This window comes from Panulirus ornatus, chromosome 52 (genome assembly GCF_036320965.1).
Source record: "Panulirus ornatus isolate Po-2019 chromosome 52, ASM3632096v1, whole genome shotgun sequence".
Lineage (NCBI taxonomy): Eukaryota > Metazoa > Arthropoda > Malacostraca > Decapoda > Palinuridae > Panulirus > Panulirus ornatus.
The window spans coordinates 3881599-3909596 of record NC_092275.1 but is presented as its reverse complement, the minus strand read 5'-3'; the positions used below and the strand labels follow the sequence as shown (position 1 = coordinate 3909596).

Below are 27998 nucleotides of genomic sequence, written 5' to 3'. Positions count from 1 at the left end.
ACACCTTCAACAAACCTTCAAAATACTCACTCCATCTCCTTCTCACATCACCACTACTTATTATTATTATTATTATTATTATTATTATTATTATTATTATTATTATTATTATTATTAAGATTATTATTACTATTGTTATCATTATACTTAATCGCCATCTCCCACATCAGCGAGATAGTGTAAGGAAACAGATGAAGAATGCCTCAACCCGCCCACATACACACGTATATACATAGACACCCATACACACATATATACATACATATACATTTCAACAGATACATAGATATACATACAGAGATATATACATATATACACATGTACATATTCATTCTTCTTGCCTTCATCCATTCCTGTCGCCACCCCGCCACACATGGAATAGCATCCCGCCACCTCCCCAGCAAGTTAGCATCAGGAAAAGACAACAAAGGCCATTTTCGTTCACACTCAGTCTCCAGCTGTCGTATGTAATGCATCGAAATCAAAGCTTCCTTTCCACATCCAGGCCCCACAGACCTTTCCATGGTTTACTCTAGATGTTTCACATGCCCTGGTTCAATCCATTGACAGCATGTCGACCCTGGTATACCACATCGTTTCAATTCACTCTATTCCTTGCATGCCTAATCTTTTCTCACTGATTCTCTCCATGTGTCCAAACCATTTCAACACACACCTCTTCTGCTCTCTCAACCACACTCTTTTTATTACCACACATATCTCTTACCCTTTCATTACTTACTCAATCAAACCACCTCACACCACATGTTGTCCTAAAACATTTCATTTCCAACACATCCACCCTTCTCTGCTGAACCCTATATATATAGCCCATGCCTCACAACCATATAACATTGTTGGAACCACTATTCCTTCAAACACCCATTTTTGCTCTCTGAGATAACGTTCTCGCTTTCCACACATTCTTCAGTGCTCCCAAAACCTTCGCCCCCTCCCCCACCCTGTGACTCAATTCTGCGTCCATGGTTCCACCCGCAGCTAAATCCACTCCCAGATGTCTAAAACACTTCACTTCCTCCAGTTTTTCTCCATTCAAACTCACCTCCCAGTTAACTTGTCCCTCATCCCTACTGAACCTAATAGCCTTGCTCTTACTTACATTTACTCTCAGCTTTCTTCTTTCACACACTTTACCAAACTCAATCACCTACCTCTGCAGTTTCTCACCTGATTCAGCCACCAGCACTGTATCATCAGTGAACAACTGACTCACTTCCCAAGCCCTCTCATCCACAACAGACTATATACTTGCTCCTCTATCCAGAATTCTTGCATTCACCTCCCTAGCCACCCATCCATAAACAAATTTAACAACTATGGAGACATCATTCATCCCTGCCACAAACCGACATTCACCGGGAACCAATCACTTTTCTTTCTTCCTACTCATACACATGCCTTACTTCCTTAGTAAAAACTTTTCACTGCTTCTAGCAACTTACCTCCCATACCTTACACTCTTAATACCTTCCACAAACCATCTCTGTCAACCCTATCATATGCCTTCTCCAGATCCATAAATGCTACATACAAATCCATCTCTTTTTCTAAGTATTTCTCACATACATTCTTCAAAGCAAACACCTGATCCACACATCCTCTACCACTTCTGAAACCACACTGCTCCTCCCCAATCTGATGCTCTCAATTAATTTCCCTCTCAATTAATACCCTCCCATATAATTTCCCAAGAATACTCAACAAACTTATACCTCTGTAATCTGAATATTCACCTTCATCCCCTTTGCCTTTGTACAATGGCACTATGCATGCATTCCAGCAATCCTCAGGCATTTCACCATGAACCATATATACACTGAATATCCTTACCAACCAATGCACAACACAGTCACCCCTTTTTTAATAAATTCCACTGCAATACCATCCATACCTGCCGCCTTGCCAGATTTCATCTTCTGCAAAGCTTTCACTACAACTTCTCTGTTTACCAAACCATTCTCCCTGAGCCTCACCCTTTGCACACCACCTCGACCAAAACACCCTATATCTGCCACTCTTTCATCAAACACATTCAAAAACCTTCAAAATACTCCATCTCCTTCTCACTTCACCACTACTTGTTGTTACCTCCCCATTATCCCCCTTCACCGATTTTTCCATTAGTTCTCTTGTCTTATGCTTTTTATTTACCTCCTTCCAAAACATCTTTTTATTCTTTCTAAGATTTAGTGATACTCTCTCACCCTAACTCTCATTTGCCCTCTTTTTCACCTCTTGCACTTTTCTCTTGACCTCCTCCCACTTTTTTTTTTTTTTGCATATCCCAATCATTTGCATGACTTTCCTGCAAAAAATCATTCAAACACCTCTCTCTTCTCTTTCACTAACAATCTAACTTCCTCATCCCACCACTCACTACCCTTTCTAATCTGACCACCTCCCACCTCTCTCATGCCACAAGCATCTTTTGTGCAAGCCATCACTCCTTCCCTAAATACATCCTATTCCTCCCCCACTCCCCTTACGTCATTCGTTCTCACCTTTTGCCATTATGCATTCAATCTCTCCTGGTGCTTTCTCACACGAGTCTCCTTTCCAAACTCATTTACTCTCACCACTCTCTTTCCAAGCTCACTTACTTTCACCACTCTCTTCACCCCAACATTTTCTCTTCTTTTCTGAAAACCTCTACAAAGCTTCACCTTCACCTCCACAAGATAATGAACAGACATCCCTCTAGCTGCCTGTCTCTGTGCATTATCCTCCAAAAATCTCTCATGCACCTATCAATTAACACATAATCCAGTAAAACTCTTTGGCCATCTCTCCTACTTACATATGTAAGCTCTTCACCATTTCTATTTCCAACACTAAACACCCCATGTACACCAATTATACCCTCAAATGCGACATTACTCACCTTTGCATTCAAATCACCCATCACTATAACCTGATCTCGTGCATCAAAGCTGCTAACACACTCACTCAGCTGCTCCCAAAGCTCTTGCCTCTCATGGTCTTTCTTCTCATGACCAGGTGCAAAGGCACCAATAATCACCCATCTCAATCCATCCTCTTTCAGTTTTACCCATATCAGTCTAGAGTTTGCTTACTTACACTCTATCACATACTCCCACAACTCCTGCTTCAGGAGTAGTGCTACTCCTTCCTTTGCTCTTGTCCTATCACCAAACTCAGACTTTACCCCAAGACATTCCCAAACCACTCTTCCCCTTTACCCTTGAGCGTTGTTTCACTCAGAGTCAAAACATCCAGGTTCGTTTCCTCAAACATACTACCTATCTCTCCTTTTTTCTCATCTTGGTTACATCCACACACATTTAGAAACCCCCAATCTGAGCCTTCAAGGAGGATGAGCATTCCCCACATGACTCCTTCTTTTTCCCCTTTTAGAAAATTGAAATGTATGTATTATCCCTGGGGATGGGAGAGAAAGAATACTTCCCACGTATTCCCTGTGTGTCATAAGAGGCCATTAAAAGGGGAGGGAGCAGGGGACTGGAAATCCTCCCCTGCCGTTTTTTTTACTTTTCCAGAAAGAAAAGGAACAGAGAACGGGGCCAATTGAGGATATTCCCTCTAAGGCTAAGCCATCTGTTCTTGACGTTACCTCGCAAATACAGGAAATGGCAAATATGTATGAAAAGAAAAAAGATATGCATATATATGAAGAAAGAGGGTGTCTTGTACATTTAACCTGAATGAAATGAGTTTATTCCTTAACTTTACACTTCAGTCAGCTTTGAAGTCAAGTGTATTTGATTTCCACACACTTGTGTCAGAGTAGTAAACAACAACTTAAGGTATAGTGACTGACTCTTTGAGGAATGATCCTACATTTGCAACCTGGGCCATCCTTGTAGGCAGTGATCCTGAGCAGTAGAGTCATTTGGGTGTTGCTCCACCAATTTCCATGGCAGCGACCTTTAAACATGCTCCTGCAGAATTTAAACATTATGAATATGGCCGTTCTGGTAACCCAACCAGATCCTGTCATGAGAAGTGTTTAGCTTCAACAGAAAATGCTGAACACGGCCTAACTAATGCTTCTAGATTGACTGCCACCACCACAATAGCACACATTTCATCTACTGGTGAACATATTGTAGCTATGGTTGACCTTTATGGTGGTGCAAATAGATATTTTAGGGATCATGTTTCAAGGTTAGGAATTCAGATAGATTTTGTGGATGCTACTAATCCAAAGAACATTGCAGTGGCCATGAGACCCAGTACTAAGATGGTATAGACCGAAACTGGAGCCAACCCCACAATGAAGCTTGTTGACATTGCTGTTGTAGCATCCATTGTCAAGGAACTTGGAGGAGCATTCTTGGTTGTGGATAACACATTTATGTCTCCATGTCTACAGCAACCTCTTGATCTTGAAGCAGATATTGTGTTGCATTCAGTAACTAGATATGTTAATGGCCACTCTTGTCATCATATGAGCTGTCTGTACAAATAGGGATGAACTACATGAGCAGCTTCACTTCCTCCAAAATTCCATTGGACCAGTCCCACCTCCCTTTGACTGTTACTTGGTGAACCGATCACTTAAAACCCTGGCACTGAGAATGGACTAACACATCAAGAATGGTTTAGCAGTTGCTAAGTTTCTAGAGAAGCACCCTTGCTTGGATAATGTCATACATCCTGATCTACCTTCTCACTAGAAACCTCTATGAAGTTATTTCATTAGTTAAAGGTGTTCACCCTTGCTAAAAGTCTGGGAGGACATGAAAGCTTATGTAAACTTCCATCGTTAATTACACATGCATCTCTACCAAAAGAAATGAGAGAGAAGCTAGGCATTATAGATGGACTCATACATCTCTCATGTGGCTTAGAGAATACTGATGATCTCATTCAGAACCTTGATCAGGCACCTAAAGCAGTAGTTCAAAAGTAGTTTTCATTTTTGGAACCTGCAGCTTCACTGCCTACTGTACCAGCAGCACCATTTCCTGCTGTAGCATGTTACTGATAAATGTCGAGAAGATAGCATGATATCAGATTTATTGTGTTCAAAACACCATAGTTTTCTTCAATTTGATATTTTTAAACATATTTTATTGTCTCATGAATGATGTGTCAATTATTCATAAGTATATTTTTGGATATGGGAGCAACGGCTGGGAATCCTCCCTCCCAGTTTTAAATGTTCCAAAATAAGGAATGGAGAAGGGGGCCAAGTGAGAATTTTCCCTCTTAGGCTCAATCATCTGTTCTTAACCGTGCCTTGCTAAAGCAGGAAATGGTGAATATGTTTAAAAGATATTTATCTCTTCATTTATTATACTTCGTCGCTGTCTCCTGCATTAGCAAGGTAGCGCAGGGAAACAGATGAAAGAATGGCCCAACCCACCCATATACACATATATATACATACATGTCCACACACGCACATATACATACCTATACATTTCAACGTATACATATACATACATACGCAGACATAAACATATATACACATTTACATAATTCATACTTGCTACCTTCATTCATTCCCGTCGCCACCCCGCCACACGAAATGACAACCTCCTACCCCCGCACCCACATGAGGTAGCACTAGGAAAAGACAACAAGGCCACATTCGTTCGCACTCCGTCTCTAGTTGTCATATATAATGCACCGAAACCACGGCTCCCATTCCACATCCAGGCCCCAAAAAACTTTCCATGGTTTACCCCAGACACTTCACATGCCCTGGTTCAATTCATTGACAGCATGTTGACGCTGGTATACCACAACGTTCCAATTTACTCTATTCCTTGCATGCCTTACACCCTCCTGCATGTTCAGGCCCCGATCGCTCAGAATCTTTTTCACTCCATCCTTCCATCTCCAATTTGGTCTCCCACTTCTCCTCGTTCCTTCCACCACTGACACATATATCCTCTGTCAATCTTTTCTCACTCATTCTCTCCATGTGACCAAACCATTTCAATACACCCTCTTTTGCTCTCTCAACCACATTCTTTTTCTTACCTCACATCTCTCTTACCCTTTCATTACTTACTCGATCAAACCACCTCACACCACATATTGTCCTCACACATCTCATTTCCAACACATCCAGCCTCTTCTGCACTCCCCTATCTATAGCCCATGCCTTGCAACCATATAACATTGTTGGAACCACTATTCCTTCAATCATACCCATTTTTGCTTTCCGGGATCATGCTCTCAACTTCCACACATTTTTCAACATTCCCAGAACCTTCGTCCCCTCCCCCACCCCGTGACTCACTTCTGCTTCCATGGTTCCATCCGCTGCCACATCCACTCCCAGTTATCTAAAACATTTCACTTCCTCCAGTTTTTCTCCATTCAAACTTACTTCCCAATTGACTTGTCCCTCAACCCTACTGTACCTAATAACCTTGCTCTTATTCACATTTACCCTCAGCTTTCTTCTTTCACACACTTTACCAAACTCAGTCACCAGCTTCTGCAGTTTCTTACCCGAATCAGCCACCAGCCATGTATAATCAGCAAACAACAACTGACTCACTTTCCAAGCCCTCTCATCCTCAGCAGACTGCATACCTGCCCCTCTTTCCAATGCTCTTGCATTCACTTACCTAACAAACCCATTCATAAACTAATAAACAACCATGGTGACATTACACACCCCTGCCACAAACCGACATTCACTGAGAACCAATCACTTTCCTGTCTTCCTATTTGTACACATTCCTTACATCCTCAATAAAAACTTTTCACTGCTTGTAGCAACTTACCTCCCACACCATATACTGTTAATACCTTCCACAGAGCATCTCTATCAACTCTGTCATATTCCTTCTCCAGGTCCATAAATGCTACATACAAATCTATTTGCTTTTCTAAGTATTTCTCACACACATTCTTCAAAGCAAACACCTGATCTACACATCCTCTACCACTACTGAAACCACACTGCTTTTCCCCAATTTGATACTCTGTACATGCCTTCACCCTCTCAATCAATACCCCTCCCATATAATTTCCCAGGAATATATAAAAAAAAGCCCATACATGCACTTATACATACATATAAATTTCAACATATACATACACAGATATGATACAGTTGATAGAGATGCACTGTGGAAAGTATTAGGAATACATGTTGTGGGAAGTAAGTTGCTAGAAGCAGTGAAAAGTTTTTATTGAGGATCCAAGGCATGTATACAAGAAGGAAGAGAGGAAAGTGTTTGGTTCTCAGTGAATCTCTGTTTGTGGTGGGGGTGCTTGATTAAGATCAAGGTTATCAGGTTCAGTAGGGTTTTGAGACAAGTCAATCGAGAGAGAATTTTGAATGGAGAACAACTGGAGGAAGTGAAATGTTTTAGATATCAGGGATTGGATTTGGCAGTGGATGGAACCAAGGAAGTTGAAGTGAGTCACAGGGTGGGGGAGGGGGCGAAGGATCTGGGAGTGTTGAAGAATGTGTGGAAGGCGAGAACGTTATCTTGGAGAGCAAAAATGGGTATGTTTGAAGGAATAGTGGTTCCAACAGTGTTATATGGTTGTGAGGCATAGGCTATAGATAGGGCTGTGCGGAGGAGGGTGGATGTGTTGGAAATGAGATGTTTGAGGACAATATGTGGTGTGAGCTGGTTTGATCCAGTAAGTAATGAAAGGGTAAGAGAGATTTGTGGTAATAAAAAGAATGTGGTTGAGAGAGCAGAAGAGGTTGTACTGAAGTGGTTTAGTCACATGGAGAGGATGAGTGAGGATAGACTGACAAAGAGGACATATGTGTCAGAGGTGGAGGGGACAATGAGAAGTGGGAGACCAAATGGGAGGTTGAAGGATGGAGTGAAAAGGATTTTGAGCAATTGGGGCCTGAACATACAGAAGGGTGAAAGGCGTGCAAGGAATAGAGTGAATTGGAATGATGTGATATACTAGGGTCATGTGCTATCAATGGATTGAACCAGGACATGTGAAGTGTCGGGGGTAAACCATGGAAAGATTTGTGGGGCCTTGATGTAGAAAGGGAGCTGTGGTTTCGGTGCATTACACACACACACACACACACACACACAAACACACACACACACACACATATATAGATTGATATGGGTAAAACTGAAAGTTGATGGAGAGAGATGGGTGATTATTGGTGCATATGCACCTGGGCATGAGAAGAAAGATCATGAGAGGCAAGTGTTTTGGGAGCAGCTAAATGAGTGTGTTAGTAGTTTTGATGCACGAGACCGGGTTATAGTGATGGGTGATTTGAATGCAAAGGTGAGTAATGTGGTAGTTGAGGGAATAATTGGTGTACATCGGGTGTTCAGTGTTGTAAATGGAAATGGTGAAGAGCTTGTAGATTTATGTGCTGAAAAAGTACTGGTGATTGGGAATTCCTGGTTTAAAAAGAGAGATATACGTAAGTATACGTATGTAAATAGGAGAGATGGCCAGAGAGCATTATTGGATTACATGTTAATTGATAGGAGCACGAAAAGAGACTTTTGGATGTTAATGTGCTGAGAGGTGCAAATGGAGGGATGTCTGATCTTTATCTTGGGGAAGCAAAGGTGAAGATATGTAGAGGTTTTCAGAAAAGAAGAGAGAATATTGGAGTGAAGAGAGTGGTGAGAGTATGTAAGCTTGGGAAGGAGACTTGGGTGAGAAAGTACCAGGAGAGGCTAAGTACAGAATGGAAAAAGGTGAGAACAAAGGACGTAAGGGTAGTGGGGGAGGAATGAGATGTATTTAGGGAAGCAGTGGTGGCTTGCGCAAAAGATGCTTGTGGCATGAGAAGTGTGGGAGGTGGGCAGATTAGAAAGGGTAGTGAGTGGTGGGATGAAGAAGTAAGATTATTAGTGAAAGGGAAGAGAGAGGCATTTGGTCGATTTTTGCAGGGAAATGATGCAAATGACTGGAAGATGTATTAAAGAAAGAGACAGAAGGTCAAGAGAAAGGTGCAAGAGGTGAAAAAGAGGGCAAATGAGAGTTGGGGTGAGAGAGTATCATTAGATTTTAGGGAGAATAAAAAGATGTTTTGGAAGGAGGTAAAGAAAGTGCGTAAGACGAGGGAGCAAATGGGAACTTCAGTGAAGGGGGCTAATGGGGAGGTGATAACAAGTAGTGGTGATGTGAGAAGGAGATGGAGTGAGTATTTTGAAGGTTTGTTGAATGTGTTTGATGATAGAGTGGCAGATATAGGGTGTTTTGGTCGAGGTGGTGTGTAAAGTGAGAGGGTTAAGGAGAATGATTTGGTAAACAGAGAAGAGGTAGTAAAAGCTTTGTTGAAGATGAAAGTCGGCAAGGCAGCGGGTTTGGATGGTATTGCAGTGGAATTTATTAAAAAAGGGGGTGACTGTATTGTTGACTGGTTGGTAAGGTTATTTAATGTATGTATGACTCATGGTGAGGTGCCTGAGGATTGGCGTAATGCTTGCATAGTGCCATTGTACTAAGGCAAAGGGGATAAAAGTGAGTGCTCAAATTACAGAGGTTTGTTGAGTATTTCAGGGAAATTATATGGGAGGGTATTGATTGAGAGGGTGAAGGCATGTACAGAGCATCAGATTGGGGAAGAGCACTGTGGTTTCAGAAGTGGTAGAGGATGTGTGGATCAAGTGTTTGCTTTCAATAATGTATGTGAGAAATACTTAGAAAAGCAAATGGATTTGTATGTAGCATTTATGGATCTGGAGAAGGCATATGATAGAGTTGATAGAGATGCTCTGTGGAAGGTATTAAGAATACATGGTGTGGAAGGCAAGTTGTTAGAAGCAGTAAAAAGTTTTTATCAAGGATGGAAGGCATGCATACCTGTAGGAAGAGAGGAAAGTGATTGGTTCTCAGTGAATATAGGTTTACGGCAGGGGTGTGTGATGTCTCCATGGTTGTTTCATTTGTTTATGGTTGAGGTTGTTAGGGAGGTAAATGCAAGAGTTTTGGAAAGAGGGGCAAGTATGAAGTCTGTTGTGGATGAGAGAGTTTGGGAAGTGAGTCAGTTGTTGTTCGCTGATGATGCTGCGCTGGTGGCTGATTCGTGTGAGAAACTGCAGAAGCTGGTGACTGAGTTTGGTAAAGTGTGTGAAAGAAGAAAGTTAAGAGTAAATGTGAATAAGAGCAAGGTTATTAGGTACATTAGGGTTGAGGGAAAAGTCAATTGGGAGGTAAGTTTGAATGGAGAAAAACTGGAGGAAGTAAAGTGTTTTAGATATCTGGGAGTGGATCTGGCAGCGGATGGAACCATGGAAGCGGAAGTGATTCATAGGGTGGGGGAGGGGGCGAAAGTTCTGGGAGCGTTAAAGATTGTGTGGAAGTCGAGAACATTATCTCAGAAAGCAAAAATGGGTATGTTTGAAGGAATAGTGGTTCCAACAGTGTTATATGGTTGTGAGGCTTGGGCTATAGAGTTGTGGGGAGGAGGGTGGATGTACTGGAAAGGAGATGTTTGAGGACAGTATGTGGTTTGAGGTGGTTTGTTCGAGTAAGTAATAATAGGGTAAGAGAGATGTGTGGTAATAAAAAGAGTGTGGTTGAGAGAGCAGAAGAGGGTGTTTTGAAATGGTTTGGTCACATGGAGAGGATGAGTGAGGAAAGATTGACCAAGAGGATATATGTGTCAGAGGTGGAGGGAACAAGGAGAAGTGGGAGACCAAATTGGAGGTGTAAATATGGAGGGAAAAGATTTTGAGTGATCGGGGCCTAAACATGCAGGAGGGTGAAAGGCGTGAAAAGGAATAGAATGAATTGGAACGATGTGGTATACCGGGGTCGACGTGCTGTCAATGGATTGAACCAGGGCATGTGAAGCATCTGGGGTAAGCTATAGAAAGTTCTGTGGGGCCTAGATGTGGAAAGGGAGCTGTGATTTCGGTCCATTATTACATGACAGCGAGAGACTGAGTGTGAACGAATGGGCCTTTGGTGTCTTTTCCTAGCGCTACCTCATGCACATGAGAGGGGAGGGGGTTGTTATTTCATGTGTGGCAAGGTGGTGATGGGAATGAATGAAGGCAGACAGTATGAATAATGTACATATATATATATATGTAAATGTCTGTGTGTGTATATATATGTGTATACGTTGAGATGTATAGGTATGTATATTTGCATGTGTGGACGTGTATGTATATACATGTATATGTGGGTGGGTTGGGCCATTCTTTCGTCTGTTTTCTTGCGCTACCTCACTAACGCGGGAGACAGCGAGAAAGCAAAATAAATAGATAAATAAATAAATAAATATTTATTTGCTAACGCGGGAGACAGCGACAAAGCAAAATAAATAAATGAATAAATAAATAAATAAATATTTATTTGCTTTGTCGCTGTCTCCCGCATTAGCGAGGTAGCGCAAGGAAACAGACGAAATAATGGGCCAACTCACCCACATACACATGTATATACATGCACATCCACACACTCAAATATACAAACCTATACATCTCAATGTACACATATATACACACACAGACATATACATATATACACATGTACATAATTCATACTGTCTGCCTTCATTTATTCCCATCGCCAACCTGGCACACATTGAATAACAACCCCGTCCCCCTCATGTGTTTGAGGTAGCACTAGGAAAAGACAACAAAGGCCCCATTCATTCACACTCAGTCTCTAGCTGTCATGTAATAATGCACCGAAACCACAGCTCCCTTTCCACATCCAGGCTCCACAGAACTTTCCATGGTTTACCCCAGACGCTTCACATGCCCTGGTTCAATCCATTGACAGCACGTCGACCCCGGTATACCACATCGTTCCAATTCACTCTATTCCTTGCATGCCTTTCACCCTCCTGCATGTTTAGGCCCCGATCACTCAAAATCCTTTTCACTCCATCTTACCACCTCCAATTTGGTCTCCCACTTCTCCTCGTTCCCTCCACCTCTGACACATATATCCTCTTGGTCAATCTTTCCTCACTCATTCTCTCCATGTGACCAAACTATTTCAAAACACCCTCTTCTGCTCTCTCAACCACACTCTTTATTTCCACACATCTCTCTTACCCTTACAATACTTACTCGATCAAACCACCTCACACCACATACGGTCCTCAAACATCTCATTTCCAGCACATCCACCCTCTTGCGCACAACTCTATCCATAGCCCATGCCTCGCAACCATACAACGTTGTTGGAACCACTGTTACTTCAAACATACCCATTTTTGCTTTCCGAAATAATGTTCTCGACTTCCAAACATTCTTCAAGGCTCCCAGAATTTTCGCCCCCTCCCCCACCCTATGATTCACTTCCACTTCTATGGTTCCATCTGCTGCCAAATCCACTCCCAGATATCTAAAACACTTTACTTCCTCCAGTTTTTCTCTATTCAAACTTACCTCCCAATTGACTTGACCCTCAACCCTACTGTACCTAATAACCTTGCTCTTATTCACATTTACTCTTAACTTTCTTCTTTCACACACTTTACCAAACTCAGTCACCAGCTTCTGCAGTTTCTCACATGAATCAGCCACCAGCACTGTATCATCAGCGAACAACAACTGATTCACTTCCCAAGCCCTCTCATCCACAACACACTTCATACTTGCCCCTCTTTCCAAAACTCTTGCATTCACCTCCCAAACAACCCCATCCATAAACAAATGAAACAACCATGGAGACATCACACACCCCTGCCGCAAACCTACATTCACTGAGAACCAATCACTTTCCTCTCTTCCTACACATGCACATGCCTTACATCCTCGATCAAAACTTTTCACTGCTTCTAACAACTTTCCTCCCACACCATATATTCTTAATACCTTCCATAGAGCATCTCTATCAACTCTATCAATTGCCTTCTCCAGATCCATAAATGCTACATACAAATCCATTTGCTTTTCTAAGTATTTCTCACATACATTCTTCAAAGCAAACACCTGATCCACACATCCCTGCCACTTCTGAAACCACAGTGCTCTTCCCCAATCTGATGCTCTGAATATGCCTTCACCCTCTCAATCAATACCCTCCCACATAATTTCCCAGGAATACTCAACCAACTTATACCTCTGTAATTTGAACACTCACCTTTGTCCCCTTTGCCTTTGTACAATGGCACTATGCAAGCATTCCGCCAATCCTCAGGCACCTCACCGTGAATCATACATACATTAAATAACCTTATCAACCAGTCAACATTACAGTCACCCCCTTTTTTAATAAATTCCACTGCAATACCATCCAAACCTGCTGCCTTGCCGGCTTTCATTTTAAGCAAAGCTTTTACTACCTCTTCTCTGTTTACCAAATCATTTTCCCTAACCCTCTCACTTTCCACACCACCTCGACCTAAACACCCTATATCTGCCACTCTATCATCAAACACATTCAACAAACCTTCAAAATACTCACCCCATCTCCTTCTCACATCACCACTACTTGTTACCATCTCCCCATTAGCCCCCTTCACTGAAGTTCCCATTTGCTCCCTTGTCTTATGCACTTTATTTACCTCCTTCCAAAACATCTCTTTATTCTCCCTAAAATCTAATGATACTCTCTCACCCCAACTCTCATTTGCACTCTTTTTCACCTCTTGCACCTTTCTCTTGACCTCCTGCCTCTTTCTTGTATACATCTCCCATTCAGTTGCATTTTTTCCCTGCAAAAATTGTCCAAATGCCTCTCTCTTCTCTTTCACGAATAATCTTACTTCTTCATCCCACCACTCACTACCCTTTCTAATCAACTCACCTCCCACGCTTCTCATGCCACAAGCATCTTTTGCGCAAGCCATCACTGCTTCCCTAAATACATCCCATTCTTCAAGGGGATAAATGAATAAATATATAAATGAATAAAAAAATGAATAAATGTATATCACTGGGGATAGGGGAGAAAGAATACTTCCCACGCATCCCTTACGTGTTGTAGAAGGCGACTAAAGGGGATGGGAGTGTGGGGTAGAAACCCCCCCTCCCTTGTATTTTAACTTTTTAAAAAGGGAAACAGAAGGAGTCACACGGGGAGTGCTCATCTTCCTCGAAGGCTCAGATTGGGGTGTCTAAGCGCGTGTGGATGTAACCAAGATGAGAAAAAAGGAGAGATAGGTAACATGTTTAAGGAAAGGAACTTGGATGTTTTGGCTCTGAGTGAAATGAAGCTCAAGGGTAAAGGGGAAGAGTGGTTTGGAAATGTCTTGGGAGTAAAGTCAGGGGTTAGTGAGAGGACAAGAGCAGGGGAAGGAGTAGCACTACTCCTGTAACAGGAGTGGTGAAAGTATGCAATAGTGTAAGAAAGTAAACTGTAGATTGATATGGGTAAAACTGAAAGTTGATGGAGAGAGATGGGTGATTATTGGTGCATATGCACCTGGGCATGAGAGGAAAGATCATGAGAGGCAAGTGTTTTGGGAGCAGCTGAATGAGTGTGTTAGTAGTTTTGATGCACGAGACCGGGTTATAGTGATGGGTGATTTGAATGCAAATGTGAGTAATGTGGCAGTTGAGGGAATAATTGGTGTACATGGAATGTTCAGTGTTGTAAATGGAAATGGTGAAGAGCTTGTAGATTTATGTCCTGAAAAAGGACTGATGATTGGGAATACCTGGTTTAAAAAGAGATATAACATAAGTATACGTATGTAAGTATGAGAGATGGCCAGAGAGCGTTATTGGATTATGGGTTAATTGATAGGCGCGCGAAAGAGAGACTTTTAGATGTTAATGTGCTGAGAGGTGCAACTAGAGGGATGTCTGATCATTATCTTGTGGAGGTGAAGATTAAGATTTATAGAGGTTTTCAGAAAAGAAGAGAGAATATTGGGGTGAAGAGAGTGGTGAGAATAAGTAAGCTTGGGAAGGAGACTTGTGTGAGGAAGTACCTGGAGAGACTGAGTACAGAATGGAAAAAGGTGAGGTCAAAGGACGTAAGGGGAGTCGGGGAGGAATGGGATGTATTTAGTGGAGTAGTGATGGCTTGCGCAAAAGATGCTTTTGGCATGAGAAGCATGGAAGGTGGGCAGATTAGAAAAGGTAATGAGTGGTGGGATGAAGAAGTAAGATTATTAGTGAAAGAGAAGAGAGAGGCATTTGGACGATTTTTGTGGGGAGATAATACAAATGACTGGGAGACGTTTGAAAGAAAGAGGCAGGAGGTCAAGAGAAAGGTGCAAGAGGTGAAAAAGAGGGCAATATGAGAGTTGGGGTGAGAGAGTATCATTAGATTTTAGGGAGAATGAAAAGATGTTTTGGAAGGAGGTAAATAAAGTGCGTAAGACATGGGAAGAAATGGGAACATCAGTGAAGGGGGCTAATGGGAAGGTGATAACAAGTAGTGGTGATGTGAGAAGGAGATGGAGTGAGTATTTTGAAGGTTTGTTGAATGTATTTGATGATAGAGTGGCAGATATAGGGTGTCTTGGTCAAGTTGGTGTGCGAAGTGAGAGGGTTAGGGAGAATGATTTTGTAAACAGAGAAGAGTTAGTAAAAGCTTTGTTGAAGATGAAAGTTGGCAAGGCAGCAGTTTGGATGGTATTGCAGTGGAATTTATTAAAAAAGGGGGTGACTGTATTGGTGACTGGTTGGTTTGCGGCAGGGGTGCGTGATGTCTCTATGTTTGTTTAATTTGTTTATGGATGGGGTTGTTAGGGAGGTGAATGCAAGAGTTTTGGAAAGAGAGGCAAGTATGCAGTCTGTTGTGGATGAGAGAGCTTGGGAAGTGAGTCAGTTGCTGTTCGCTGATTATACAGCGCTGGTGGCTGATTTGGGTGAGAAACTGCAGAAGCTGGTGACTGAGTTTGGTAAAGTGTGGAAAAGAAGAAAGCTGAGAGTAAATGTGAACAAGAGCAAGGTTATTAGGTACAGTAGGGTTGAGGGACAAGTCAAAAGGAAGGTAAGTTTGAATGGAGAATAACTGGAGGAAGTGAGGTGTTTTAGATATCTGGGAGTGGATTTGGCAGCAGATGGAACCATGGAAGCGGAAGCGAGTCATAGGGTGGAGGAGGGGACGAAAGTTCTGGGAGCGTTGAAAAATGTGTGGAAGGCGAGAACGTTATCTCAGAAAGTAAAAATGGGTATGTTTGAAGGAATAGTGGTTCCAACAATTTTATATGGTTGCGAGGCGTGGGCTATAGATAGAATTGTGCGGAGGAGGATGCATGTGCTGGAATTGAGATGTTTGAGGACAATATGCAGTGTGAGGTGGTTTGATCGAGTAAGTAATGAAAATGGTAATAGAGATGTGTGGAAATAAAAAAATTGTGGTTGAGAGAGCAGAAGAGGGTGTTTTGAAATGGTTTGGTCACATGGAGAGAATGAGTGAGGAAAGATTGATGAAGAGGATATATGTGTCAGAGGTGGAGGGAACGAGAAGTGGGTGACCAAATTGGAGGTGGAAAGATGGAGTGAAAAAGATTTTGAGTGATCGGGGCCTGAACATGCAGGAGGGTGAAAGGCATGCAAGGAATATAGTGAAATAGAATGATGTGGTATACCGGGGTCGACGTGCTGTCAGTGGATTGAACCAGGGCATGTGAAGCATATGGGGTAAACTATGGAAAGTTTTGTGGGGCCTGGATGTGGAAAGGTAGCTGCGGTTTTGGTGCATTATACATGACAGCTAGAGACTGTGTTCGAATATGGCCTTTGTTGTCTTTTCCTAGCGCTACCTCGTCTGCAGGGTGGGGGAGGAGGTGAAGGTTCTGGGAGCAATGAAGAATGTATGGAAGAAAAGAACGTTACCTCAGAGAGCAAAAACTGTTATGTTTGAAGGAATAGTAGTCCCAACAATGTTATATGGTTGTGAGGCTTGTGATATAGACAGTGTTGTACGGAGGAGGGTAGACGTGTTGGAAATGAAATGTTCGATGAGGATATTTGGTGTGAGGTGGTTTGATCGAGTAAGTGATGTAAGGGTAAGAGATATGTGTGGAAATAAAAAGATTATGGTTGAGAGCACATAAAAGGGCGTGTTGAAATGGCTTGTACATATGGAGAGAATGAGTAAGGAAATACTGACAAAGAGGATATACTTGTTAAAGATGGAGGGAACAAGGAGAAGTGGGAGACCAAATTGGATGTGGAAGGATGGAGTGGAAAAGATTTTGAGTGATCAAGGCCTGAACATACAGGAGGGTGAATTGAAAGTATATGGTATACTGGGGTTGAAGTGCTGTCAGTGGACTGAACATGGGCATGTGTAGCATGGAAAGGTGTGTGGGGCCTGGATTTGGCCACATAGGGAGCTGTGGTTTCGGTGTATTACACATGACAGGTAGAGACTGAGTGTGAACGAATGTGGCCTTTTTTTGTCTGTATTCCTGGCACTGCCTCGCAAAAGCAGGGGATAGTGATGGTGTTTTCCTGTGTGGCAGGGTAGCAACAGGAATGGATGAAAGCAAGGAAGTGTAAATCTGTACATGTGTATGTATGTAATGTCTGCATAAGTGTATGTTTTTGTATGAATATGTTGATATGTATCTGTTTGTATATGTCTGTATGTGGACGTTTATGCATATATGTTTATATGAGTTGATGGGCCATTCTTTGTCTGTTTTCTGGCACTACCTCACTGATGTGGGAAACAGTGATTATGTATCATATACATTTTATTTATTCATTTTTATCATACTTAATCAGTGTCTCCTGCATTAACAAGGTAGCGCAAAGAAACAGACAAGGAATGGCCCAACCCACCCACCTACACATGTATGTACATAAATGCCCACACATGCACATATATGTACATATACAATTCAACGTATATATACATAGACATATACATATATACACATTTATATATTCATACTTGCTGCCTTCAGCCATTCCTGTTGCCACCCTGCCACACATGAAATAGCATTCCCCCCCCCAAGAGGTAGTGCCACGAAAAGACAAAAAAAGGCCACATTAGTTTGCACTCAGTCTCTAGCTGTCATGTGTAATGTACCAAAACCACAGCTCCCTTTCCACATCCAGGCCCCACAGACCTTTCCATAGTTTACTCCAGACACTTCACATGCCCTGGTTCAGTCCATTGACAGCATGTCAACCTCGGTATACCACATCATTCCAATTCACTCTATTCCTTGCACGGCTTTCAACCTCCCATATGTCCAGGCACAATTGCTCAAAACTTTTTCACTCCATCCTTCCACCTCCAAATTGGTCTTCTGCTTCTCCTTGTTTCATCCACCTCTCACACATGTTTTCTTTGTCAACCTTTCCTCACTCATTCTCTCCATGTATTCAAACCATTTCAACACACCCTCTTCTGCTCTCGCAACCGCACTCTTTTTATTACCGCACATCTCTCTTACCCTTTCATTACTTACTCAATCAAACCACTTCACGCCACATATTATCCTCAAACATTTGATTTCCAACACATCCACCCTCCTCTGCACAACCCTATCTATAGCCCATGCCTTGCAACCATATAACATTGTTGGAACCACTATTCCCCCAAACATCCACACTTTTGCTCTCCAAGATAATGTTCTCGCCTTCCACACATTTTTCAATGCTTCCAGAACCTTCGCCCCCTCCCCAAACCTGTGACTTACTTCCAATTCCATGGTTCTATCCACTGTCAAGCCCACTCCCAGATATCTAAAACACTTCACTTCCTCCAGTTTTTCTCCATTCAAACTTACCTCGCAATTAACTTGTCCCTCACCCCTACTGAACCTGATAACCTTGCTCTTATTCACATTTACTTTCAGTTTTCTTTCACACACTTTGCCAAACTTAGTCACCAACTTCTGCAGTTTCTAACCCGAATCAGCCACCAGCACTGTATCATCAGTATAATGAATAAATAAATAGAATATATGTATGATCAGATAGTACCCTACAGCAGCCAGAATTTGAACTCAGGACCTTTTGCATGGTATTCGGGAACATAAAAGCTAGGCTATGATAACCCCTAATCAGGAAATGATGATTTGATTACATGCAATTGAATACCCTTCATTTCACATCCATGAGCTATGGGGTCTTCACTAGCCAAATCCCATTAGGTTCACATTACCAGCAGTTAGCATTTTACACAACCTTAATTTACAAATGCGAAGGTGCATTTACACAATTATAGTGCACATGAATGTGCTTTTTCCTAGAACACATAATACCCTCCAACATCCAGGATTCGAATCCAGGACCTTTTGTGTGATACTCGAGAATGCTAACAGTTAGGCTACAATTGCCCCTAATAGGGAAATGACATATGACATCGATTACATGTAATGGAAAACCCTTTATCTCAAACCTAATGTCTACAGTCAACATGATCACATCTCTCTCTCAAAAAAGTGGGATGAACTGAACAGATTTAAAGAATATAGGTGGATAGATTTTTTTTTTTATGTTGGAAGCTTAAGTCATGGACAAAAGTCCATATCATTGAAATATAGAGAGGATTATGAAATGGAGAAAAAAGAGAGAAGTGAAAAACTTGTCTTTTAAAAAGTGCCAGGTCATAGTTATTGGGAAAGACATGAGAAAGTAGAGAACACCAAAGCTTTGAGGTTTAAGGAAAGAAACAGTTATCAGAAGTCTCTCATATCAACATATTTGAGAATCTTAATTTCTCACTGAACTGTTTGGAGTTATACGTGTTCTGTAATAGTGGCAATGTTTGTGGTCAGTTTTTAATCAAATGAAAAGCCACCGTAAGGAATAAGAGTAATGTACTGGATGATTTGGGCTTTGAGACAAGCACTCTTCTGCTCAGATGATCATCCTAACTGTATGCGAGTATACCTATGATGAGATTTTGCCATGATTTCGGGGCTAGTGCATAGCACTCCCCATTTGTCTTGCTCATGTGATAACAGTTTTTCTTAACTATCATTGCAATGCTCACTACATGTCTTGCTTGTTGAATAATGCTGTTTCTTAAGCAGCTACTCCTTTGGTGTAATTATTTATTCAAGGCTCATGTGACATTGTCTTGAACTGTGAGTATGATCTTTTGGATGTTCCATGTAGTCACTCCATGCATGTTTTTCATGGTTCTCCTGGTACTGCATTAAGTAAGCATCTCTCTCTACCATCACTCTTCTATTTACCATGTGTCATATGTAGAATAAGTCTGGTTTTCTCAGTGGTTACTTCCTTGGCATAAGTATCTTTACAAGGTTCATCTGGCATTATCATCAGACATGTGTCTAATCTTTTGAATATTCCTGTATTCATCTAAGTATGTTTTGTAATTCTTGGTTTTACATAAAATAACATTCCATTTATTTATCTGGCACTCGTATATTTTTGTGTGGTGTTATTTCAGTATGTTTACTGGTAATCCACCAGATTTAATGGTTCTGGATATATCTTGCTGAGTTACTTTAGGTTTAAAACATTGCTGCCCAACATATATGGTATTACCATCCACCTCTCTCTTCATTCTAAACTATTGAGTTTAAGATCTTTAGCAATTGGTCTTGGTAATTTATATGCTCTAGTGCATCAGTGATGCTTTTAAAGTGTTTCTGTATTCCCCCAGATTTGCTTATTTCCATCTTAACTGGTGACCACACAGTGCAGCAGGACTTAATATTATACCACTCAATATTTGGCTTGAAAACAGTATCCTATTAATTTATTTCTTAGATTCAAGTTTTTCACTTATGATATTTAATGTTTACTTCACTCTTCATATCTTTCCTTTAATGAAGAGACTGGGTCATGCTCTTCAGCTGAGTGGGTTTCAATATTATGCTGCACCCTTTTTTGTTCCTTGTAATTGGAATTTCAGGTATTGGCTGCACTGATGTGAAAGCTTTTTTTTTTTTTTTTTTTTTTTGCTGCACTGAACCTCACTGCATAATGTTAGACTCTGTCTATTGTCATTATTCTATTCCCAGTTCAGTTGGTTAGATCATGTAGATACACTCCCTATGCAGCTTTTTCTTGCCTCTCATCATTAACCTATGTCCAGTGTGTGTTTATGTAAAACATGAACGTAAAAGGACTTCTCACTTTTACACTGTGCTCGCTAATTTGATTTGTCTATAGATACAAAGGTCTCCACTGTTACTGCTTTTATGCACAATATGCTTATATTGCATTTTTTATTTCTTATTATTATTATACTTTGTCGCTATCTCCCGCGTTAGCGAGGTGGTGCAAGGAAACAGACAAAAGGATGGCCCAATCCACCCACATACACGTCCACATACACACATGTACATACCTATACATCTCAATGCATACATAGATATACATACACAAACATATACATATATACACCTGTACATAATTCATACTGTCTGCCCTTATTCATTCCAGTCGCCATCGTGCCACACATGAAATGACAACCCCCTCACCCCGCATGTGCACGAGTTAGCGCTAGGAAAAGACAACAAAGGCCACATTTGTTCACACTCAGTCTCTAGTTGTTATGTATAATGCACCGAAACCACAGCTCCCTTTCCACATCCAGGCCCCACAAAACTTTCCATACTTTACCCCAGATGCTTCACATGCCCTGGTTCAATCCATTGACAGCACGTCGACCCTTGTATACCACATTGTTCCAGTTCACTCTATTCCTTGCGCGCCTTTCACCCTCCTGCATATTCAGGCCCCGATCACTCAAAATCTTTTTCACTCTATCGTTCCACCTCCAATTTGGTCTCCCACTTCTCCTCGTTCCTTCCACCTCTGACACATATATCCTGTTTGTCAATCTTTCCTCACTCATTCTCTCGATGTGATCGATGTGACCATATATCCTGTTTGTCAGTCTTTCCTCACTCATTCTCTCGATGTGACCAAACCATTTCAAAACACCCTCTTCTGCTCTCTCAACCACACTTTTTTTTATTTCCACACATCTCTCTTACCCTTTCATTACTTACTCGATCGAACCACCTCACACTGCAATTTGTCCTCAAACATCTGATTTCCAGCACATCCACCCCCTCCACACAACTCTATCTATAGCCCTTGCCTCACAACCATATAACATTGTTGGAACCACTATTCCTTCAAACATACCCATTTTTGCTTTCTGAGATAACGTTCTTGCCTTCCACACATTTTTCAATGCTCCCAGAACTTTCACCCCCTCCGCCACCCTATGACTCACCTCCGCTTCCATGGTTCCGTCTGCTGCCAAATCCACTCCCAGATATCTAAAACGATTCACTTCCTCCAGTTTTTCTCCATTCAAACTTATTGTTTCAAACTATTGACTTGTTATTATTCAAACTATTGACTTGTTCCTCAACCCTCTTGTACCAAATTACCTTGCTCTTATTCACATTTACTCTCAGCTTTCTTCTTTCACACACTTTACCAAACTCGGTCACCATCTTCTGCAGTTTCTCATATGAATCAGCCACCAGCGCTGTATCATCAGCGAACAGCAACTGACTCACTTCCCAAGCTCTCTCATCCACAATAGACTGCATACTTGCCTCTCTTTCCAAAACTCTTGCATTCACCTCCCTAACAACCCCATCCATAAACAAATTAAACAACAATGGAGACATCACGCACCCCTGCCGCAGACCGACGTTCACTGAGAACCAATCACTTTCCTCTCTTCCTACTCATACACATGCCTTACATCCTCAATAAAAACTTTTCACTGCTTCTAACAACTTGCCTCCACACCATATATTCTTAATACCTTCCACAGAGCATCTCTATCAACTCCATCATATGCCTTCTCCAGAGCCATAAATACTACGTACAAATCCATTTGCTTTTCTAAGTATTTCTCACTTACATTCTTCAAAGCAAACACCTGATCAACACATCCTCTACCACTTCTGAAACCACACTGCTCTTCCCCTGTCTGATGCTCTGTACATGCCTTCACCCTCTCAATCAATACCCTCCTATATAATTTCCAAGGAATACTCAACAAACTTATACCTCTGTAATTTGAGCACTCACTCTTATCCCCTTTGCCTTTGTATAATGGCACTATGCAAGCATTCCGCCAATCCTCAGGCACCTCACCATGAGTCTTACATACATTGAATAACCTTACCAACCAGTCAACAATACAGTCACCCCCTTTTTTGATGAATTCCACTGCAATACCATCCAAACCTGCTGCCTTAACGGCTTTCATCTTCCGCAAAGCTTTTACTACCTCTTCTCTGTTTACCAAATCATTTTCCCTAAGCCTCTCACTTTGTACACCACCTCGACCGAAACACCCTATATCTGCCACTCTATCATCAAACACATTCAACAAGCCTTCAAAATACTCACTCCATCTACTTCTCACATCACCACTACTTGTTATCACCTCCCCACTAGCCCCCTTCACTGAAGTTCATTTGTTCCATTGTCTTACGCTCTTTATTTACCTCCTTCCAAAACATCTTTTTATTCTCCCAAAAATTTAATGATACTCTCTCACCCCAACTCTCATTTGCCCTCTTTTTCACCTCTTGCACCTTTCTCTTGACCTCCTGCCTTTCTTTTATACATCTCCCTGTCATTTGCATTATTTCCCTGCAAAAATTGTCCAAATGCATCTGTCTTCTCTTTTACTAATAATCTTACTTCTTCATCCCACCACTTACTCCCCTTTCTTATCTGCCCACCTCCCACGCTTCTCATGCCACAAGCATCTTTTGCGCAAGCTATCACTGCTTCCCCAAATACATCCCATTCCTCCTTCACTCCCCTTACATCCTTTGTTCTCACCTTTTTCCATTCTGTACTTAGTCTCTCCTGGTACTTCCTCACACAAGTCTCCCTCCCAAGCTCACTTACTCTCACCACTCTCTTCACCCCAACATTCTCTCTTCTTTTCTGAAAACCTCTACAAATCTTTTTCTTCACCTCCACAAGATAATGATCAGACATCCCTCCAGTTGCACCTCTCAGCATATTAACATCAAAAAGTCTCTCTTTCGCGCGCCTATCAAATAAATCATAATCCAATAACGCTCTCTGGCCATCTCTCCTACTTACATACGTATAGTTATGTATATCTCTCTTTTTAAACCTGGTAATCCCAATCACCAGTCCTTTTTCAGTGCACAAATCTACAAGCTCTTCACCATTTCCATTTACAACACTGAGCATCCCATGTACACCAATTATTCCCTGAACTGCCATATCACTCACCTTTGCATTCAAATCACCCATCACTATAACCCAGTCTCTTTTTCACCAAAACTACTAACACATTTACTCAGCTGCTCCTAAAGCCTTTGCCTTTCATGATCTTTATTTTTATACCCAGGTGCATATGCACCAATAATCACCCATCTCTCTCCATCCACTTTCAGTTTCACCCATATCAATCTAGAGTTTACTTTCTTACACTCTATCACATACTCCCACCACGCCTGTTTCAGGAGTAGTGCTTCCCTTGCTCTTGTCCTCTCACCAACCCCTGACTTTACTCCCATGACATTCCCAAACCACTCCACCCCTTTACCCTTGAGCTTTGTTTCACTTGGAGCCAAAACATCCAGGTTCCTTTCCTCAAACGTACTACCTATCTCTCCTTTTTTCTCATCTTGGTTACATCCACACACATTTAGACACCCCAATCTGAGCTTTCGAGGAGGATGAGCACTCCCCGTGTGACTCCTTCTTCTGTTTCCCCTTTTAGAAAGTTAGAATATAAGGAGGGGAGGGTTTCTAGCACTCCGCTCTCGTCCCCTTTAGTCGCCTTCTACGACACATGAGGAATGCGTGGGAAGTATTCTTTCTCCCCAAATATTTTTCTAACACTTTCATATGAAATATTACTAGCCTTAAAAATGTTCTTGAATAATTTATCCTCATCTGTGGTCTGTCTCCCCTCCTTTTATTACTACTGTACTGTAGTATACCCTCTTGACCAGCTTATCATCTGTCATTGTTTCTGTATGACCATCCCATGATTTTCACACCACGTAACTTCACATCATTATTCATTCTGTCAATCATCCTAACTCCAACTATGCCTCAAAGTTATCCATCCTTGCAATCTCATTTTTAATCTGTCCTGAACTGTATGTACTTAGTCGACATTCACTGGGATGAATAATCCTATGCAAGCTTCTAAACACATTCTTCACTCAATTTTTACTTCCCTATACACCAGAACTTTGAGATTCCTCAATTTTTGTCTTGCATTACTCTTATTTTAACTTCTTCTTGTGACAGGGATTAGGAACTAATCATACATGATATGGTTTTATAATTTTTTAAGATAAAAGCTATTAAATGTCTTGCCATGATTGTCCCATAGATTATAGTTTATTGAATCATAGATGATATTTCTATTTTTCCTCTTGTGGCCCAGTTTTATCAGATGTAGCAATTGTATTATATCATGTAATTTGAAAATTTTTCAACAGATGATGTGGTGAATACAGCATTACGTGATGGAATGGTTAGCAAAGAAGGTGGTAGCTGGCCTAGTCAATAGATTCTTTGGTGATTACTTAGAAGATTTAAACACACAAGAAGTTAATGATGCCCTCTTGTCAGGTCAAGTGAATCTCAGTAACCTCAGGATCAGACATGATGCATTGGTAAGTAGTGTCATACAAGAGATACAGTGAAATTGTGGATTCATGATAAAACTAATGCAAATAGGAATGCTGAAAGATTATTTTGAAAGACTTGGTTTTACTGAGCCTTTTGACATACACTTAGCCCCTGTTCATCTTTTGATTGAACAGAGCATTGCATAATATACATTTATTATTAAGTATAGTGGCTTTATCATGGAAACAATGAATTTTTGTTTGTTAGCAGTTACACACAATGAAATATCTTTACAGTGCTGTCAAAGTCTGCCAGTGAATGCAAGCTGTCCATGAGGATTCAACCATAGTATATCCATAGACAAAGGAGATCTTGATGGAATGCTGTGAATAACAAATTAAAGAAATGAATTATGCATAACTTTCTCTCTAGTTGGTCAGTTTCAGAAGTCATTGATGGAGTGATGTTCTCTCCTTATCCTGTTAACAGTGGTGTCCCCCGGGGTTCTCTCCTCTTGCTTACTCTTCTCTTCTTAGATGATTTTCTCTCTTCAGCTTCAAACCTTATTCAGTCTTATGCTGATGATTCCCCTCTTCATACTTAAATTCACTTTTCTTCCTTTTGTCACTCTAGTACTCATTCTTTTTGTCTCATTGAATATACCTCCTCTCTTGATTTGGACGTGTGCAATATCTCTGAATTGGGAAGCAGTAATGTAGGAAAATTCATTTGTGCTAAATGTAGTTTCTACCTCTATTTCCTTCTAAGTGTTTTCAGTTTCCCTATTTCCAACTTCAAAACATCACAATTCAACTGTGAAGTAACTTAAACTTGTTGATCATGACCATACCCTTCACTCTGTCTGGAGACCTCTCTTAACGAATATCAAAAAATCTGCTTCCCAGTAGCTGGGTATTGTATGGGTTCCATAATTGTTTTTCTTCTGTACTATTATTTCATATCTGAGTAGTTGTTTTCAGCCTGGAATGGAGTATTACTTGCACATTCATCTCTCTTTTAGTCAGAGTGGAATCAGAGCCTTCTATCTCATTAGTTTTCAAGGAATCACCCATCTCCAACCGTCCCTTTCTGTTTTCTAGGATGATTTTACTCACTTCTTGCTCTTCGGTTAGTATTTCAGCCACCACTCTTGTGAGCTGTCTGATTTGTCCTTGCCACCAAGACTTGGACCCATTGCACTTTTCTATCTGCTGTTTCCAGTATTGTATGTGTGAAGACCAGCTACACGAGGATTGATCATCAAAATACCTCCTTTTTTTTAATTGCAAAACTGTGGAAGTCTCTTCCTTCTCTTGTCTTTCTCTTTCCTTTAATATTCTGCCTTTAACCCCTAAACAGCAGGCTAGCTGCTATTTGTGAATCATTGTATGAACAGAAAGAAAAGTTCCTCAAATTTTCTGTTTCCAATTACACTGTGAATGACCTAACATAATTTATTTGGCCATGGGTTGGTGCAAGATTTAATGTGTAGGAGCCCTGGTGAATAATAAGAGACAGATGGAAGAGGAAAGTCTCATCTTTCTCTTGTCTTTTCCTTTCCTTTAAACCTCTACTTTCAACCCTTAAACAGCAGGCTTGCTTTTATATGTGAGATAAGTGTTGTCAATTGCTATGTATGATGAGGAGAGATTGTATGTTTGTGGACAGAATGCCAGTAGTCCACATGTGGATGAGGCAGAAAGAAGAGACAGCTACCTGGGTCAAAGGAGCACATCTTGACAACCACTTTAATCGGTAAATGATTCCATATGTTAACATTCCTGTTGAAGAAAAAGTACTGTGCCTCTTTTGAGGTAAAATACTTGCCTCCAAGTTTGAATCCATTTGTAGTAGTGCTAGTGAAATTGAATGAATGAAGCTTTTTAAGTTGCTTGGATGATTGTAGATTGGTCATGCTCTGTTGAATCATCAATCCTTTGGTCGCAAGTTATGCTGAAGCTGTGGTGTACAGTATTCCATCTCCATGAAGTATGACTTTAGTCCACCCCTCATAAAAAGTTGGCTGAAACTTCACATGTAATTAATGACTTAGCCAGCTGATGGCTAGCACCCACTTAGTGATTCATTTATCCCCTTTTTTTTTTTTTTTTTACTTTTTCATTATTGTTGAGGTATTTTGTGCTCATTACTATGTCAGGAAGAGCTGTGAAAGTGTTTGTTATGCATTATAATACATATTGATAATATTCAGTTTTTATTTATACTTGATTGCCGTTTCCAGCGTCAATGAGGTAGTGCTAGGAAACAGACGAAGAACGGCCGATCCTCTCATATACTCATTTATTTTTTTTTTTTTTTGCTTTGTCGCTGTCTCCCGCGTTTGCAAGGTAGCGCAAGGAAACAGACGAAAGAAATGGCCCAACCCACCCCCATACACATGTATATACATACGTCCACACACGCAAATATACATACCTACACAGCTTTCCATGGTTTACCCCAGACGCTTCACATGCCTTGATTCAATCCACCGACAGCATGTCAACCCCGGTATACCACATCGCTCCAATTCACTCTATTCCTTGCCCTCCTTTCACCCTCCTGCATGTTCAGGCCCCGATCACACAAAATCTTTTTCACTCCATC

At 41.2% G+C, this 27998-nt stretch overlaps 1 protein-coding gene and 1 pseudogene across 1 annotated transcript in view; both read left to right on the top strand.

Annotated features, from left to right (window-relative positions):
• Positions 1-5124, top strand: part of LOC139764961 (cystathionine gamma-lyase pseudogene) — a 91337-nt pseudogene extending 86213 nt beyond the window's left edge.
• The window catches only part of LOC139764960 (intermembrane lipid transfer protein VPS13A-like), a 1504808-nt gene that overhangs the window by 88828 nt on the left and 1387982 nt on the right, over positions 1-27998 (top strand). Inside the window, 1 exon segment of the mRNA XM_071692018.1 lies at positions 25259-25435. Within this exon segment, the coding sequence (XP_071548119.1) occupies positions 25286-25435 (150 nt within the window). The 5' untranslated portion in view covers positions 25259-25285.